Source organism: Leuciscus leuciscus (assembly GCF_965113295.1).
Source record: "Leuciscus leuciscus genome assembly, chromosome: 8".
NCBI classification, from domain to species: domain Eukaryota; kingdom Metazoa; phylum Chordata; class Actinopteri; order Cypriniformes; family Leuciscidae; genus Leuciscus; species Leuciscus leuciscus.
Window position 1 is genome coordinate 41,988,110 of NC_138732.1, and position 16,740 is coordinate 42,004,849.

Below are 16,740 nucleotides of genomic sequence, written 5' to 3' on the forward strand. Positions count from 1 at the left end.
ATTATGATAAGTACAACGTAATCAGAGGTGTAGTCATTCGTCGTCACGTCATTTCCTGTTTGGACTGGACAAACTCTGCACCTGAGAAGACATCTGTGGACCTGATGAAGGCAACTGTTATCCAAAAGGTAAGTTATAACGTTGTTTAATTGCTTCTCTAATAGCATGTGGGTCCGGTTGGCTTGTTTGTGCATGTTCTGTATGCTCTTCGCTGCTCGTTTTACAGTTAGAAAGCAGCTAGCGCGTGATGCTAACGGTGCTAGCGGACCTATAGTGATTCTGTTTACAGACTGACATGAGGGAATCAGCGATGCTTGTCATTTTAAACTCGTTTTCGATTGCACTATATTTGTAACTGCTACCTTTTCTGATCTCATAAAATAGTCTAGCCATCATAATAACGCGTTGTCATGACTACAGTATGTGAAGGGGAGGCTATTTCACCCAGTACAGTATCCTGATATGCTACTGTTAATATTACTACAGTTATGCTTGCTTTAAACACATTAAGACACAAATATGTGCTCATATTACTCCTGACTATAATAAAATATACTCTGAATATTATTAGAACTGTCAGTCTGATTCAGTCTTATTAATACTGTCACTATTATTGCCTATAATGTATCAATTGTGAATGAAATCTATGAATGAATAGTTATTATCAATTAACATATTCCTTAAATATCATATAATAATAAAGTATTAAAATAACTTGAATGCTGTTTACCATAATTGATCAATTTATTTAAAACAAGCTTTTTGAATAATATGTCAAATGAAATGCAATGGTCATGATGATTAATGAGAGTCTTTTTCTATGCGCGCAGACACATGGGATGATGGCTGAAGTGAGTCAGTGAAGGAGAAGATCAAGATCTGGAAGAGGACAGACAAAGATGAGCTCCAGGGCAGATTCAGCAATCATTATAAAGGTGAGTTCAGGGTTTCCATGCTTAAGCAGTGCCATGCGACCAGTGTTCCTCAGAAACAGATTATTTGCCACAGTTATCAGTCACTGAATTATGATTGTGTGTGTAAGAAGTGAGTCACGATCACTTACTGTACATCTAGCACAGGCGCAATGTCTCGTATCACTCTCATACATACACACACTTGAACTCAGTGCCGTCCAAATGTATCTAGTTACCAGTGTCCCAGTAAAACTAGTGTCCTCATAGACCAGTATTCTGTTAAACTTACACAACACACTGAGATTCTTCAGTCAAGTCAAACATCAGGAACATGCTCTTATGATGTCCTCATAAATCTAGTGTCCTCATATATGTATATATGTAGACTCTCAGTGAGGTTGAACCCTCCACTCTCGAAATGAAGAGTCCGTCCCCGTCCCAGTCAGAAGTCAGAGATGTACAGAAGGTATTGTTTTTTTGGAAATCAAATTAGGGATACAGCGATATGAACATTTGGGCCGATAACTGATCATTCTTTATATTCGAAAGCCGATATCTGATATATTAGCCGATGAATCTAAATCCAAAATTTGATATACTTTGAAAGCCTGATTACAAAAACGAAACGCACATCATTTAAAGCCAATGTCCCAAACACTTCAACATAAATCAAACATATACAGTACAGTGGCCTAATGTAAGATTCCTTAACTTTTAAAAGGAATTTTACATTCATATTTCCAACTTTCTTTATAAAAAGGTTTCATCTTGTTAGTATTAGTTAACATGAACTAACAATGAATGAACAATACTTCTACAGGATTTACTTAATGTTTATCTTACTTAACGTTAATCTCAACATTTTCCAAGACATTTTAGGATCCAGTGTTGTATCTGTTAATTTAATACACTGTGAACGAACATGAATTCGCATATTTTATTAACTCACATTAACAAAAGTTTTTCAATATGAAAAGCAATTTCACTAAATGAATTGAACAGCTCTATTTGGAAATAATTAATCATTCTAGAATGATTGGTGTGATTTTGTAGGGGTTTGCATCTGCATAGAAAATAATAAATTGCAAGCAGAGATAAAAAAAATTAACAAAGATGTGAAATAAACAATGCCTCATATATTCCAGGTAAGTCTAACAGCATTTAGGTACAGAACTTGAGGAATCAACTGTAAAATAACACGGCAGAGTCTTTATATAGCCTGACTTCACAGAGGCCTATACTGCAATGTCACTACCACAGATGGGTATGAATGATAAAGCAATACATTGTGCAGCCCTACAAGTTAATGTTCATGGCTTTAATGCATCACATTACATGCATGTTCATTACAGTGTGTCAAGTGTGTGTGTGTCTTACACCTGTTTTATGAGGACACCGTTTTATGAGGACATCATAAGAGCAATGTCCTGATGTTTAACTTGACAGGAGAATCTCAGTGTGTTGTGTAAGTTTGACAGAATCCTGGTCTATGAGCACTCTAGTTTTACCGGGACACACATATGGAATATTAGGATCGATACTGATAACCCATAATTCACAGCTCATTGTGGCTAATACCAATAGCGAAAACTATTTGTGCTTGTCAGATTAAATATAATCATTGAAGAAGTTGGTAAAAAATAGCAACCTCTGTTTGGCTTTCAATAAGTGATACTAAAATTAGTATTTATTTGTCTTTTTTATATATTTTTACTACTTTTTTTTTCAAATGATAACTCTGAAGAATCAGATGAAACCTGAACAAGATACAGCAACTCTAAAGGTATCCAATAAGTTAATGTAATAACTCTGTTTCCTCAGAAACAGATTATTTGCCACAGTTATCAGTCCCTGAATTATGATTGTGTGTGTAAGAAGTGAGTCACGATCACTTACTGTACATCTAGCACAGGCGCAATGTCTCGTATCACTCTCATACATACACACACTTGAACTCAGTGCCGTCCAAATGTATCTAGTTACCAGTGTCCCAGTAAAACTAGTGTCCTCATAGACCAGGATTCTGTTAAACTTACACAACACACTGAGATTCTTCAGTCAAGTCAAACATCAGGAACATGTTCTTATGATGTCCTCATAAATCTAGTGTCCTCATAGACCAGGATTCTGTTAAACTTACACAACACACTGAGATTCTTCAGTCAAGTCAAACATCAGGAACATGCTCTTATGATGTCCTCATAAATCTAGTGTCCTCATAGACCAGGATTCTGTTAAACTTACACAACACACTGAGATTCTTCAGTCAAGTCAAACATCAGGATCATGCTCTTATGATGTCCTCATAAAACGGTGTCCTCATAGACCAGGATTCTGTTAAACTTACACAACACACTGAGATTCTTCAGTCAAGTCAAACATCAGGAACATGTTCTTATGATGTCCTCATAAATCTAGTGTCCTCATAGACCAGGATTCTGTTAAACTTACACAACACACTGAGATTCTTCAGTCAAGTCAAACATCAGGAACATGCTCTTATGATGTCCTCATAAAACGGTGTCCTCATAAAACTGGTGTAAAGCTACACACAACCTGACACACTGGAATGAAAACACATGTAATGTGATGCATAAAAGCCGTGAACATTACCTTGTGGTAGCATTTAAATATTGAAATATTGATTTGAAAACTTTAACTATTTTGTAATCTTGTATATTATCTCAAATCAGTATTTCATGTGCAAATATTTATTGATAGGTAGCTGTGTATCAGGACCCTTATTATCCTGTCAGTTTATTTTGTATTAATTACTGACTGACTGTACATTATCCTTTATATATTCCATTTATAATGCTTTTTTTAAACTCTTAGGTGAAGTGTTTCTGTATGTAACGCTTAATTTCATATTCTCAGATGAGCCATAAGAGCCAGTGGTCATCAGGCAGTGATTGTGCTGCTCTTACTGTGGGACTAGACAAAGTAAGTGAGAGTTGTGCTGGAAGAGAACGAGCAAACAAAGCAGAGACATCTGTGAGATCTAGTGTTCACATATTTACACCACTGTTTCATGTCTAATGTGATGTTTTGTAGACTCTAAGTGAGGTTGAACCCTCCACTCTCGAAATGAAGAGTCCGTCCCCGTCCCAGTCAGAAGTCAGAGATGTACAGAAGGTATTGTTTTTTTGGAAATCAAATTAGGGATACAGCGATATGAACATTTGGGCCGATAACTGATCATTCTTTATATTCGAAAGCCGATATCTGATATATTAGCCGATGAATCTAAATCCAAAATTTGATATACTTTGAAAGCCTGATTACAAAAACGAAACGCACATCATTTAAAGCCAATGTCCCAAACACTTCAACATAAATCAAACATATACAGTACAGTGGCCTAATGTAAGATTCCTTAACTTTTAAAATGAATTTTACATTCATATTTCCAACTTTCTTTATAAAAAGGTTTCATCTTGTTAGTATTAGTTAACATGAACTAACAATGAATGAACAATACTTCTACAGGATTTACTTAATGTTTATCTTACTTAACGTTAATCTCAACATTTTCCAAGACATTTTAGGATCCAGTGTTGTATCTGTTAATTTAATACACTGTGAACGAACATGAATTCGCATATTTTATTAACTCACATTAACAAAAGTTTTTCAATATGAAAAGCAATTTCACTAAATGAATTGAATAGCTCTATTTGGAAATAATTAATCATTCTAGAATGATTGGTGTGATTTTGTAGGGGTTTGCATCTGCATAGAAAATAATAAATTGCAAGCAGAGATAAAAAAAATTAACAAAGATGTGAAATAAACAATGCCTCATATATTCCAGGTAAGTCTAACAGCATTTAGGTACAGAACTTGAGGAATCAACTGTAAAATAACACGGCAGAGTCTTTATATAGCCTGACTTCACAGAGGCCTATACTGCAATGTCACTACCACAGATGGGTATGAATGATAAAGCAATACATTGTGCAGCCCTACAAGTTAATGTTCATGGCTTTAATGCATCACATTACATGCATGTTCATTACAGTGTGTCAAGTGTGTGTGTGTGTCTTACACCTGTTTTATGAGGACACCGTTTTATGAGGACATCATAAGAGCATGTTCCTGATGTTTAACTTGACAGGAGAATCTCAGTGTGTTGTGTAAGTTTGACAGAATCCTGGTCTATGAGGACACTAGTTTTACCGGGACACACATATGGAATATTAGGATCGATACTGATAACCCATAATTCACAGCTCATTGTGGCTAATACCAATAGCGAAAACTATTTGTGCTTGTCAGATTAAATATAATCATTGAAGTTGGTAAAAAATAGCAACCTCTGTTTGGCTTTCAATAAGTGATACTAAAATTAGTATTTATTTGTCTTTTTTATATATTTTTACAACTTTTTTTTTTCAGATGATAACTCTGAAGAATCAGATGAAACCTGAACAAGATACAGCAACTCTAAAGGTATCCAATAAGTTAATGTAATAACTCTGTTTCCTCAGAAACAGATTATTTGCCACAGTTATCAGTCCCTGAATTATGATTGTGTGTGTAAGAAGTGAGTCACGATCACTTACTGTACATCTAGCACAGGCGCAATGTCTCGTATCACTCTCATACATACACACACTTGAACTCAGTGCCGTCCAAATGTATCTAGTTACCAGTGTCCCAGTAAAACTAGTGTCCTCATAGACCAGGATTCTGTTAAACTTACACAACACACTGAGATTCTTCAGTCAAAGTCAAACATCAGGAACATGCTCTTATGATGTCCTCATAAATCTAGTGTCCTCATAGACCAGGATTCTGTTAAACTTACACAACACACTGATATTCTTCAGTCAAGTCAAACATCAGGATCATGTTCTTATGATGTCCTCATAAATCTAGTGTCCTCATAGACCAGGATTCTGTTAAACTTACACAACACACTGAGATTCTTCAGTCAAGTCAAACATCAGGAACATGCTCTTATGATGTCCTCATAAAACGGTGTCCTCATAAAACTGGTGTAAAGCTACACACAACCTGACACACTGGAATGAAAACACATGTAATGTGATGCATAAAAGCCGTGAACATTACCTTGTGGTAGCATTTAAATATTGAAATATTGATTTGAAAACTTTAACTATTTTGTAATCTTGTATATTATCTCAAATCAGTATTTCATGTGCAAATATTTATTGATAGGTAGCTGTGTATCAGGACCCTTATTATCCTGTCAGTTTATTTTTTATTAATTACTGACTGACTGTACATTATCCTTTATATATTCCATTTATAATGCTTTTTTTAAACTCTTAGGTGAAGTGTTTCTGTATGTAATGCTTAATTTCATATTCTCAGATGAGCCATAAGAGCCAGTGGTCATCAGGCAGTGATTGTGCTGCTCTTACTGTGGGACTAGACAAAGTAAGTGAGAGTTGTGCTGGAAGAGAACGAGCAAACAAAGCAGAGACATCTGTGAGATCTAGTGTTCACATATTTACACCACTGTTTCATGTCTAATGTGATGTTTTGTAGACTCTCAGTGAGGTTGAACCCTCCACTCTCGAAATGAAGAGTCCGTCCCCGTCCCAGTCAGAAGTCAGAGATGTACAGAAGGTATTGTTTTTTTGGAAATCAAATTAGGGATACAGCGATATGAACATTTGGGCCGATAACTGATCATTCTTTATATTCGAAAGCCGATATCTGATATATTAGCCGATGAATCTAAATCCAAAATTTGATATACTTTGAAAGCCTGATTACAAAAACGAAACGCACATCATTTAAAGCCAATGTCCCAAACACTTCAACATAAATCAAACATATACAGTACAGTGGCCTAATGTAAGATTCCTTAACTTTTAAAATGAATTTTACATTCATATTTCCAACTTTCTTTATAAAAAAATGGCAATACTTTATAAAAAGGTTTCATCTTGTTAGTATTAGTTAACATGAACTAACAATGAATGAACAATACTTCTACAGGATTTACTTAATGTTTATCTTACTTAACGTTAATCTCAACATTTTCCAAGACATTTTAGGATCCAGTGTTGTATCTGTTAATTTAATACACTGTGAACGAACATGAACTCACATATTTTATTAACTCACATTAACAAAAGTTTTTCTCTGTTAGTTCATGTTAGTTAATGCAATAACATATGTATTGTGAAGTTTTACCAAAACATCTATTGCCTTAATAATAATAATAATAATAAATCAAATGAAATTAAAATGCAAACAAGTTATTAGACAACATTAAACTTAAAATGAAATGGCCTAAAGAGCTGAAGGAACACCCCTAAACTGAGGCTTTGTTAGATGGTTTTAGCTCAACGGAACACAACCTATATATGATAAATTAGATATTTATACAAAATAAACACAATATTACAACTTATACTTGCACAAAATCATGCACAGATTAACTTGAGCTATTATTAATAGTAATCAACTATTACATAGTGAAACTCCTGTTGTGGATGCGCTCCTCCCAGGACAACACGCTGAAACACAGCAACTAAACCCAAAGAATTCACGACGTTTTTAATGCAATAGTTTTCTCATTATAGTGTTATGTATATATGACAGTCCCAATCATAATTAATGTTTTGCTGACCACCGGTAGGCCTACAGTGAAGTGTTTACTGCAGCACTCATTAACTCAGCCAAATGCATCCTATATGAGATAAATCAGATATATAACAAAAATAAAAAATATTACAACTTACAATTCCACAAGCGAACTCTCCCTGTAACAATGCGCTGATTTCACAGATTTGTGATTCAAACATTTCAAAACCATCATGGTGAACAGCGCACATCTGAAGCTGAAGGAAGTAATCCATTGTTTATTAGTGTTAATATAGCGGCCTAATTTTCTTATCGGATTGACAATGATAACATTAATAATGAGCATTATTTTCATGCATCCCTGATTGGTTATGACCATATATTTATAGGGTTTTAACTTTATACTTGATTACAACTTATGTCACAGTGTTTTAAATCTTAAGTCACTGTTTGAAATGTCCCATCATACCTGAATTAGTTTGGCGTCATCAGCCTTCTTTTGCTCAAGTATATCATTGATAATGTGAAATTGTTTTAATTTTATGTTTTATGACAGTGATCAGTCAGTGTTAATGGAGTCAAGTATCTGTGCTGCTTCATTTGGAGAATCTCTGAATCCTTTGTATCTAATAGATGTTTATTTTTTCTTTCTTTGCCTTGCTTTCAGGTGAGCCCTGAGAAGGAACAATCATCATTGGAGGATCAAGACTGTGTTGAGATGGTAATAAAAAGAGCATTGCATCATTTTAGGAAATGCTAGTCTAGTAAGAACTTTTTCACATCATCTTTGGGGCTGTTTTACACCTGGTCATTTCATTGTCAAAACAATTCCATTTACACTTGGCCACATAAATGTGTCTGCACAAAACAGACATAAATCCGATCTTCATTTCCCGCGCTATATCAGATTTAACGGTGTTCACGTCATCGAAAGCTACCGCTATGAGCAGCATTTTTTGTATCAGCTAATTTTAAGATCAATAGGAGAGAGAGTAGCATCAGCACTGGTAAAATCATTTATTCTCACTACTTTTAATGAAGATGACTGTGTGTTGAGCATCTGCGACTTACTTTAATTTATTTTTAGTTTGTATTTTGTGCATCAGCATGCTGAAGAGATCCTCAGCTACTCATCTGCAGTGATGCGTGTTGCAGAAGCGCTGTCATATCTCACTATATCGTGTCATATAGCCTAAAATACGCTCTCACCTGTTTATTATTTGGCATTTTTGGGAGGAGTAAAATTCATAGTGTTACCATTAATTTACTCTAGTGACCCACCACAGTCTAATCTGTCCCTCCACAGTTTGAACCAAAAGAACCGAAAATATTTTTACGCCTCATAATAACATAAATTGTCTTTGTTTTTTGCGCAATTGCTTTGGCAAAGCATCTCTCAAACATATTAAAATCAAAAGCACAACATGGCTTAATGCCCTTATCAAATCGCAAAAGACGATAAGAAAGTAAGTCTGTAGTCTGTTGTGCTGCGTGTTTCAAACTGAAGAGCACACTTTGCTCGCTCGATCAGCTCATGATCTGGCTTTTTCCATGCCTCGTTTCACAGGGAATGAATGCAGTGAACTCCATCTCTGCATGTGCCATAAGTTTAACATGCATTTGGGAACGCAACCAGCACCAGTTACTCTGTATTTTCACATTCGCATTATATCCACATTTTTTGTGGTAATCCAATTTTGCAATAAGATGCGTTTATAAACCTGTTTTCACTTAAACTGCAGGTTTCTGCCAGTATAACAGCTTAAGTGAAGAAATTAAGAAAGTATTATAACCTCTTATTGTAAAATAATATACTCATTATAAAATATTAATTTTTCATTGACAGTATTAGTATATCACTGTCTAGGCGATAATTCTAATAATAGTGATCTTAGTGAAGTATTATAGTTGTTATTAATATGATTATTATTATTAAACGGTGCCATTTGTCATGTTTCATAAATGACTTCTGAATACAGGTTAAACTGAAGATGTTCTTGTTTTAAATGTCTCTTTTTCTTTAAGATGAGATCAGTATGACGGACTCTGATGCCAGTGATCCTGATGAAAGCGGTTCTGAAGGTGATGTTCCTGCTGGAGCTGCAGGCGTCTCCAGTAATGTTGGTATGTGTCAACTAATGCTGGGTTACACACCAAAAGATTTTTTACATCTTATAAGATTTTCAAAATGTGATAGACCACAAACATGAGGACAAAAAATCCTAGATTTAACCGTTTTGCTCCTATAGTGTGTGGTGTGCCATGATGTGAAAAGACCGTGAGGGTTGGGTATCGTTTAAATTAACGATTCCGATTCTGCTTATCGAATCCGGTTCTTAACGATTCTTGGTTTCGATTCCAATATTTATTGGAGAGAAAAAAGAGAGCAAATACTTTTTTCTACCTTTTATTCTTGTTACATTTAGGCTATTACCAGTAAAACTGTGACAATGCATCTTAATTTACAATATACTGTATATATATAACACTTTAAGGAATTATAGACTCGACTCGTATTAATTGTCTGATGTATTTATTCATGATCTCTATTTTAAACAAAACTGGTTCTCATTTTATCCAGAATTATGCGGCTCTAGTTTTGTACCTGAGTGTGAGAGACTGCTATTGCTGCTGCTAGTAGCTTTATCTGGTGTGTGGAAACCTGTGGTACTGCTGTTGAGAGATCGCACCGAATCAAATGCGCTGCATTCCTTCAAATTGACCCTGTGTTGCAGCAAATGTTTCATCATATTGGAGGTGCTTCCTCCCTTGCATGAAATGTCTTTCTTGCATGTGATACAATTCGCTGTATTTTCATCTTTTTTTGAAAAGCTTAACCAAACTTTTGAACGTCTGCTGCGCTCCGCCATCGTAAATATAATGTACAGCGCATGTGCGGCAGGCAGGTCCTGGCAGATCAATACAACTGTAAACAAATGCTCACTGCCATTCACCTCGCGCATGTGAGCATCACCAAAGTAAGGAATCGATAAGCGGAATTGAAGTGCGCACGTCTTATCGAATCCCCTGTTTTTGGCATTTTGGAACCGGTTCTAGATACCCAACCCTAAAGACCATGCAATCAGAGTCTCGACTGTTAACACTCTAGAGACCTCAGAATAAGCATGGCGGACGATATGCAGGAAGAAATTGCAATGATAGTGTTTGGAAAAGTTTTACACAACACGTTGGCCCACACCTTATCGGCCCAAAATCAGCTTGATTATCTTTTGGTGTGTACCCAGCATAACAAGTTTGTGTTTATGAACATGTTTATTATTATTTTAAACCAATATATATTGTGGTACAATTTTACGTTAGTATTTTCACCAAAGAAAAATGGTTTTAAGCCATTATAAATTATAATTATAGATCTAACTCAAAGTTCTAAGACTTCTTCTATGTACCCAAAATGCCTATTTCTCTCAAATATTGTTCAAAAATCTGTCTAAAGCTGTGTTAGTGAGCACTTCTCCTTTGCCGAGTTAATCCATCCACCTCACAGGTGTGGCATATCAAGATACTGATTAGACAGCATGATTATTGCACAGGTGTGCCTTAGGCTGGCCACAATAAAAGGCCACTCTAAAATGTGCAGTTTTATCACACAGCACAATGCCACAGATGTCGCAAGTTTTGAGGGAGCGTGCAATTGGCATGCTGACAGCAGGAATGTCCACCTGCTGTTGCCCGTGAATTGAATGTTCATTTCTCTACCATAAGCCGTCTCCAAAGGCTTTTCAGAGAATTTGGCAGTACATCCAACCGGCCTCACAACTGCAGACCACGTGTAACCACACCAGCCCAGGACTTCCACATCCAGCATCTTCACCTCCAACACCGTCTGAGGCCAGCCACCCGGACAGCTGCTGCAACAATCGGTTTGCATAACCAAAGAATTTCTGCACAAACTGTCAAAAACCGTCTCAGGGAAGCTCATCTGCATGCTCATCGTCCTCATCGGGGTCTCGACCTGCAGTTGGTCGTTGTAAACGACCTGCGTGGGCAAATGCTCACATTCGATGGCGTCTGGCACTTTGGAGAGGTGTTCTCTTCACGGATGAATCCCGGTTTTCACTGTACAGGGCAGATGGCAGACAGGTTTGCTGATGTCAACATTGTGGATCGAGTGGCCCATGGTGGGGTTATGGTATGTGCAGGCGTATGTTATGGACAACGAACGCAGGTGCATTTTATTGATGGCACTTTGAATGCACAGAGATACCTTGATGAGATCCTAAGGCCCATTGTTGTGCCATTCATCCACGACCATCACCTCATGTTGCAGCATGATAATGCACGGCCCCATTCTGCAAAGTTCTTGCATGGCCACCATTACTCACCGGACATGTCACCCATTGAGCATGTTTGGGATGCTCTGAATCGGCGTATACGACAACGTGTTCCAGGTCCTGCCAATATCCAGCAACTTCACACAGCCATTGAAGAGGAGTGGACCAACATTCCACAGGCCACAATCAACAACCTGATCAACTCTATGCGAAGGAGATGTGTTGTACTGCGTGAGGCAAATGATGGTCACACCAGATAATGACTTGTTTCCAGACCCCCGACACCCCCCGACACCCCACACCCCCCACCCCCCGACACCACACAAAACTGCACATTTTAGAGTGGCCTTTTATTGTGGCCAGCCTAAGGCACACCTGTGCAATAATCATGCTGTCTAATCAGTATCTTGATATGCCACACCTGTGAGGTGGATGGATTATCTCGGCAAAGGAGAAGTGCTCACTAACACAGATTTAGACAGATTTGTGAACAATATTTGAGAGAAATAGGCCTTTTGTGTACATAGAAAAAGTCTTAACTTTTAGTTCAGCTCATGAAAAATGGGGGCAAAAACAAAAGCGTTTAGAATTTTGTTCATAGTGTATGTATATATATATATCATACTATAGTGCAGGGTTCACCAATCTCAGTCCTGGAGGGCCGCTGTCCTGCAGTGTTTAGCTCCAACCCCAATTAAACACACCTGAACCAGATAATCAAGGTCTCACTAGGCATACTAGAAACTTTCAACCAGGTGTGTTGGAGCTGGTTGGAGCTAAACTCTGCAGGACAGCGGCCCTCCAGGACCGAGATTGGTGAACCCTGCTATAGTGTGTCAGTAGATAATATCAGATTACATTTCTAAACATTCCTTTTGCCATTAATTGTAAAAATCAGTTATCAATAATCAGATATTATTATAAATAACAATTTTTCTAGAACAAAATTAATGGAATCAGTACCAAACCAATAAGTTTATCATGTTCATGTTGGTCAAAAACTTTAAAAAGGAGATGTTTAACACAACATTCCATCTCCAGAATAATGAGTGTCATTTGAAATGTAATTTTTAGATATCAGATGTATAACCAGTTTTAAGTTCTAGATGCAGGTTTGAGTTACATCTGAGTTTCTGATCTGTCTATAACTGATTTCCTACAGGTGTTCAGAAGATGCCCATCGAGAAACCACTGAAGTTCCTCAAGGTACCTGAGGTTTAAATCAGAATATGACCACCATTGTAAGTACATGAGCTCTCATATAGTTAGAGTTTACTAAAGCATGTATTCTTCTGTACAGAGAATGAATGTGAGGTAGGAATAGAAAACCTTGTGGAAAGGACAAAAAGTGTGCTGGTCAAATGCTGAAGTTACAGCTGCAATTGAACATTTTAAGGCACATACACTCACCTAAAGGATTATTAGGAACACCATAGTAATACTGTGTTTGACCCCCTTTCGCCTTCAGAACTGCCTTAATTCTACGTGGCATTGATTCAACAAGGTGCTGAAAGCGTTCTTTAGAAATGTTGTCCCATATTGATAGGATAGCATCTTGCAGTTGATGGAGATTTGTGGGATGCACATCCAGGGCACGAAGCTCCCGTTCCACCACATCCCAAAGATGCTCTATTGGGTTGAGATCTGGTGACTGTGGGGGCCATTTTAGTACAGTGAACTCATTGTCATGTTCAAGAAACCAATTTGAAATGATTCGAGCTTTGTGACATGGTGCATTATCCTGCTGGAAGTAGCCATCAGAGGATGGGTACATGGTGGTCATAAAGGGATGGACATGGTCAGAAACAATGCTCAGGTAGGCCGTGGCATTTAAACGATGCCCAATTGGCACTAAGGGGCCTAAAGTGTGCCAAGAAAACATCCCCCACACCATTACACCACCACCACCAGCCTGCACAGTGGTAACAAGGCATGATGAATCCATGTTCTCATTCTGTTTACGCCAAATTCTGACTCTACCATCTGAATGTCTCAACAGAAATCGAGACTCATCAGACCAGGCAACATTTTTCCAGCCTTCAACTGTCCAATTTTGGTGAGCTTGTGCAAATTGTAGCCTCTTTTCCTTTCCTATTTGTAGTGGAGATGAGTGGTACCCGGTGGGGTCTTCTGCTGTTGTAGCCCATCCGCCTCAAGGTTGTGCGTGTTGTGGCTTCACAAATGCTTTGCTGCATACCTCGGTTGTAACGAGTGGTTATTTCAGTCAAAGTTGCTCTTCTATCAGCTTGAATCAGTCGGCCCATTCTCCTCTGACCTCTAGCATCAACAAGGCATTTTCGCCCACAGGACTGCCGCATACTGGATGTTTTTCCCTTTTCACACCATTCTTTGTAAACCCTAGAAATGGTTGTGCGTGAAAATCCCAGTAACTGAGCAAATTGTGAAATACTCAGACCGGCCCGTCTGGCACCAACAACCATGCCACGCTCAAAATTGCTTAAATCACCTTTCTTTCCCATTCTGACATTCAGTTTGGAGTTCAGGAGATTGTCTTGACCAGGACCACACCCCTAAATGCATTGAAGCAACTGCCATGTGATTGGTTGATTAGATAATTGCATTAATGAGAAATTGAACAGGTGTTCCTAATAATCCTTTCGGTGAGTGTATAACCAAAGGAAAACTGGCCACACTGACTGAATGCCAGCAGTGTAAGACCGCTGAGGATCCTTTCCGTGGGTTTTCAATTTCTGCCTCTCTCTCATTCTCTGTACAGAAGAATACATGCTTTAGTATTCTCTAAACACATGTAGGGCTGGGTACCGAGTTCGATACTTTTTAGGTACCGACCGAATTGCCTCGATACTATCGAGTATCGAAAAATGACTTGTTTTTCGGTACCATATTTCGATACCTAAGGGGTTAACTCGTCAACGTCAGTGCTCAAACAAATACATATGAAATGCACAACAACACGCCTAAAGTCGCTCGCGCACATACACGTGAACTCTACACACACGAGACGCGGGGAACTCTCCGCGCACATACTCATATGAGACGCGCGCGCGCACAAACTGTCCACGCACACATTCTCATATGAGACGCGAGCACACACACACACAAACTCGCGCACATACTCAATGAGACGCGAGCACACACACTCACAATACCCTAAAGATGTCGATCAAAAGTGTGGATACATTTCTCCAGGCTCGATGCCAACAGCGCGCGATGCAGTATTTGTGGTAAAATAATTGCTGCAAAGACGGTACCGCGACAGATATGATGAAGCCCTTGACAGTGCACGAGTAAACATAAGAGCAGAAAGTTGCTCCGTCTTCGACTGGTAAATGAAGATATACCTTGTTGATCACTCTGACTGTGTTTATATTGCAATAATGACCTACTGAGTGTACACTGCCGTTCAATAATGTGTTGGTTGGTCAGAATTTTTTTTTCACTAAGGAGGCATTAAAGTGATCAATAATGACCTTAAAACATGTGTAATGTTACAAAAGATTTCCTTTTTTAAAATAAATGCTGTTCTTTTGAATGTTTTATTCATCAAAGAATCATGAAAAAATGTATCGTAGTTTCCAAAAACTGTTTTCATATTTCTGGAGGATCATGTGACACTGAAGTAATGATTTTGAAAATTCAGCTTTGACAACACAGGAATAAATTACATTTTGAAATATATTCAAATAAGATTTTAAATTGTAATACTATTCCACAATATTACAAGTTTTATTGTATCTTTGATCAGACAAATTCAGCTTTGGTGAGCATGAGCTCTATATAAAAAAATAATATTTTGTTCCTTATGTATATGTATAAGGAATATTTTGTTCCTTTGTGCTTTTTTTGTTCCTTTGTGCACTGGCTAAGGAGCATGAGTCAAACTGAAAAAATAACACCAAGTTTTTCTGAGGTAAAGTGTTATGTAATCTTGTTAAAATGGATTTCATAAAATTGGTATCGAAAAAAGTATCGTTTAGGAACCGGTATCGAAATCAAGGTATCGGTATCGGTATTGGTATCGAAATTTTTTGAACGATACCCAGCCCTAAACACATGAGAGCTTTTGTACTTACAATGATGGTTGTATTCTAATGACACTATACTCTTCTAGAGCTGATGTACAGCCCAAACTAACTTTGTTGAATACTTTTCCTGTTATCTCTGTAATTCTGCTTTGAAACTTGACAATTCTGTTTACATTTTCTGGAAATAACAGAATTGTCTTTTTAGGTAAACCGTCCCTTGTAAGTCGGTTTCTCTACATGTTGCAGCATATATTGCATGTTGAGTGAGTTCATTTTATACATTTCAAAGCCTGTTTAATGACATCTTTAAATTGTGCCTGTTTCCAAGGGCTGTTTTGTCAATCTTTTCGAAGTTTTGAATGGTTCATCTGTTTGTCATTTTAATATGTCAAAACAGTAATGATACTGTATGCTTTCTGAAAGATCACACAGTTGTGCAAGTTTTATTGACCATGTTTTTAAGTTTGTGGATGTCACTTTCCCCTTAAAATGGCATGACATGATTGTATTACATGGTAAAACTGAAAAAAACTCAATGTTTATGATGATATTATTGAATTCATAATTAAAGCACCTCTAAAACACTTCTGTCCCTGTAATGTTGCAAGTTGTTTTGTGTATTGTATTGGAGATCCGGTACTCTTTAATCACCTTAGTCTTGGTAATACACCGTGTTGTCAGGTTTGTGTGTGTGTGTGGGCATGTACCATTAAACACACTCGTGCGTGCGTGCGTGCGTGCGTGCGTGCGTGCGTGCGTGCGTGCGTGCGTGCGTGCGTGCGTGTGTGTGTGACAGAGCTGGTAATAAAACAAGAATCAACCACTGTGTCCCAATGTGAAGGCTGCATCCTCCGAAGGCCGTATTTGAAGGCCGATTGGCCGCATTTGAAGGCCGATTGCGTCACAGCGGCGCGACGAAGGACGTCCCAATTCAGTTCTGCATCCTCCGAAGTCTGTATTTGA

The 16,740-nt window shown here is 37.6% G+C and overlaps 1 protein-coding gene across 7 annotated transcripts; it reads left to right on the forward strand.

Annotated features, from left to right (window-relative positions):
* Positions 1–1,305: 1,305 nt before the first annotated feature.
* Positions 1,306–16,374, forward strand: LOC309505086 (uncharacterized protein). Of its 7 annotated transcripts, XM_082178476.1 has the most exons (11): positions 1,306–1,380; positions 3,792–3,857; positions 3,969–4,049; positions 5,313–5,366; positions 6,255–6,320; positions 6,432–6,512; positions 8,146–8,199; positions 9,504–9,602; positions 12,933–13,011; positions 13,770–13,826; positions 14,078–15,183. In XM_082178476.1, the coding sequence occupies exons 1-8, from the start codon at positions 1,333–1,335 to the stop codon at positions 9,516–9,518; spliced, it is 465 nt and encodes a 154-aa protein (XP_082034602.1). In that variant the 5' UTR covers positions 1,306–1,332; the 3' UTR covers positions 9,519–9,602; positions 12,933–13,011; positions 13,770–13,826; positions 14,078–15,183. The 7 variants fall into 7 exon arrangements, with proteins under 7 accessions (XP_082034602.1, XP_082034604.1, XP_082034601.1 ...); XM_082178478.1 differs by lacking the exons at positions 13,770–13,826; positions 14,078–15,183 and adding an exon at positions 15,983–16,374 and having other exon boundaries at positions 12,933–12,976; XM_082178475.1 differs by lacking the exons at positions 13,770–13,826; positions 14,078–15,183 and having other exon boundaries at positions 12,933–13,736.
* The last annotated feature ends 366 nt before the right edge of the window (positions 16,375–16,740 follow it).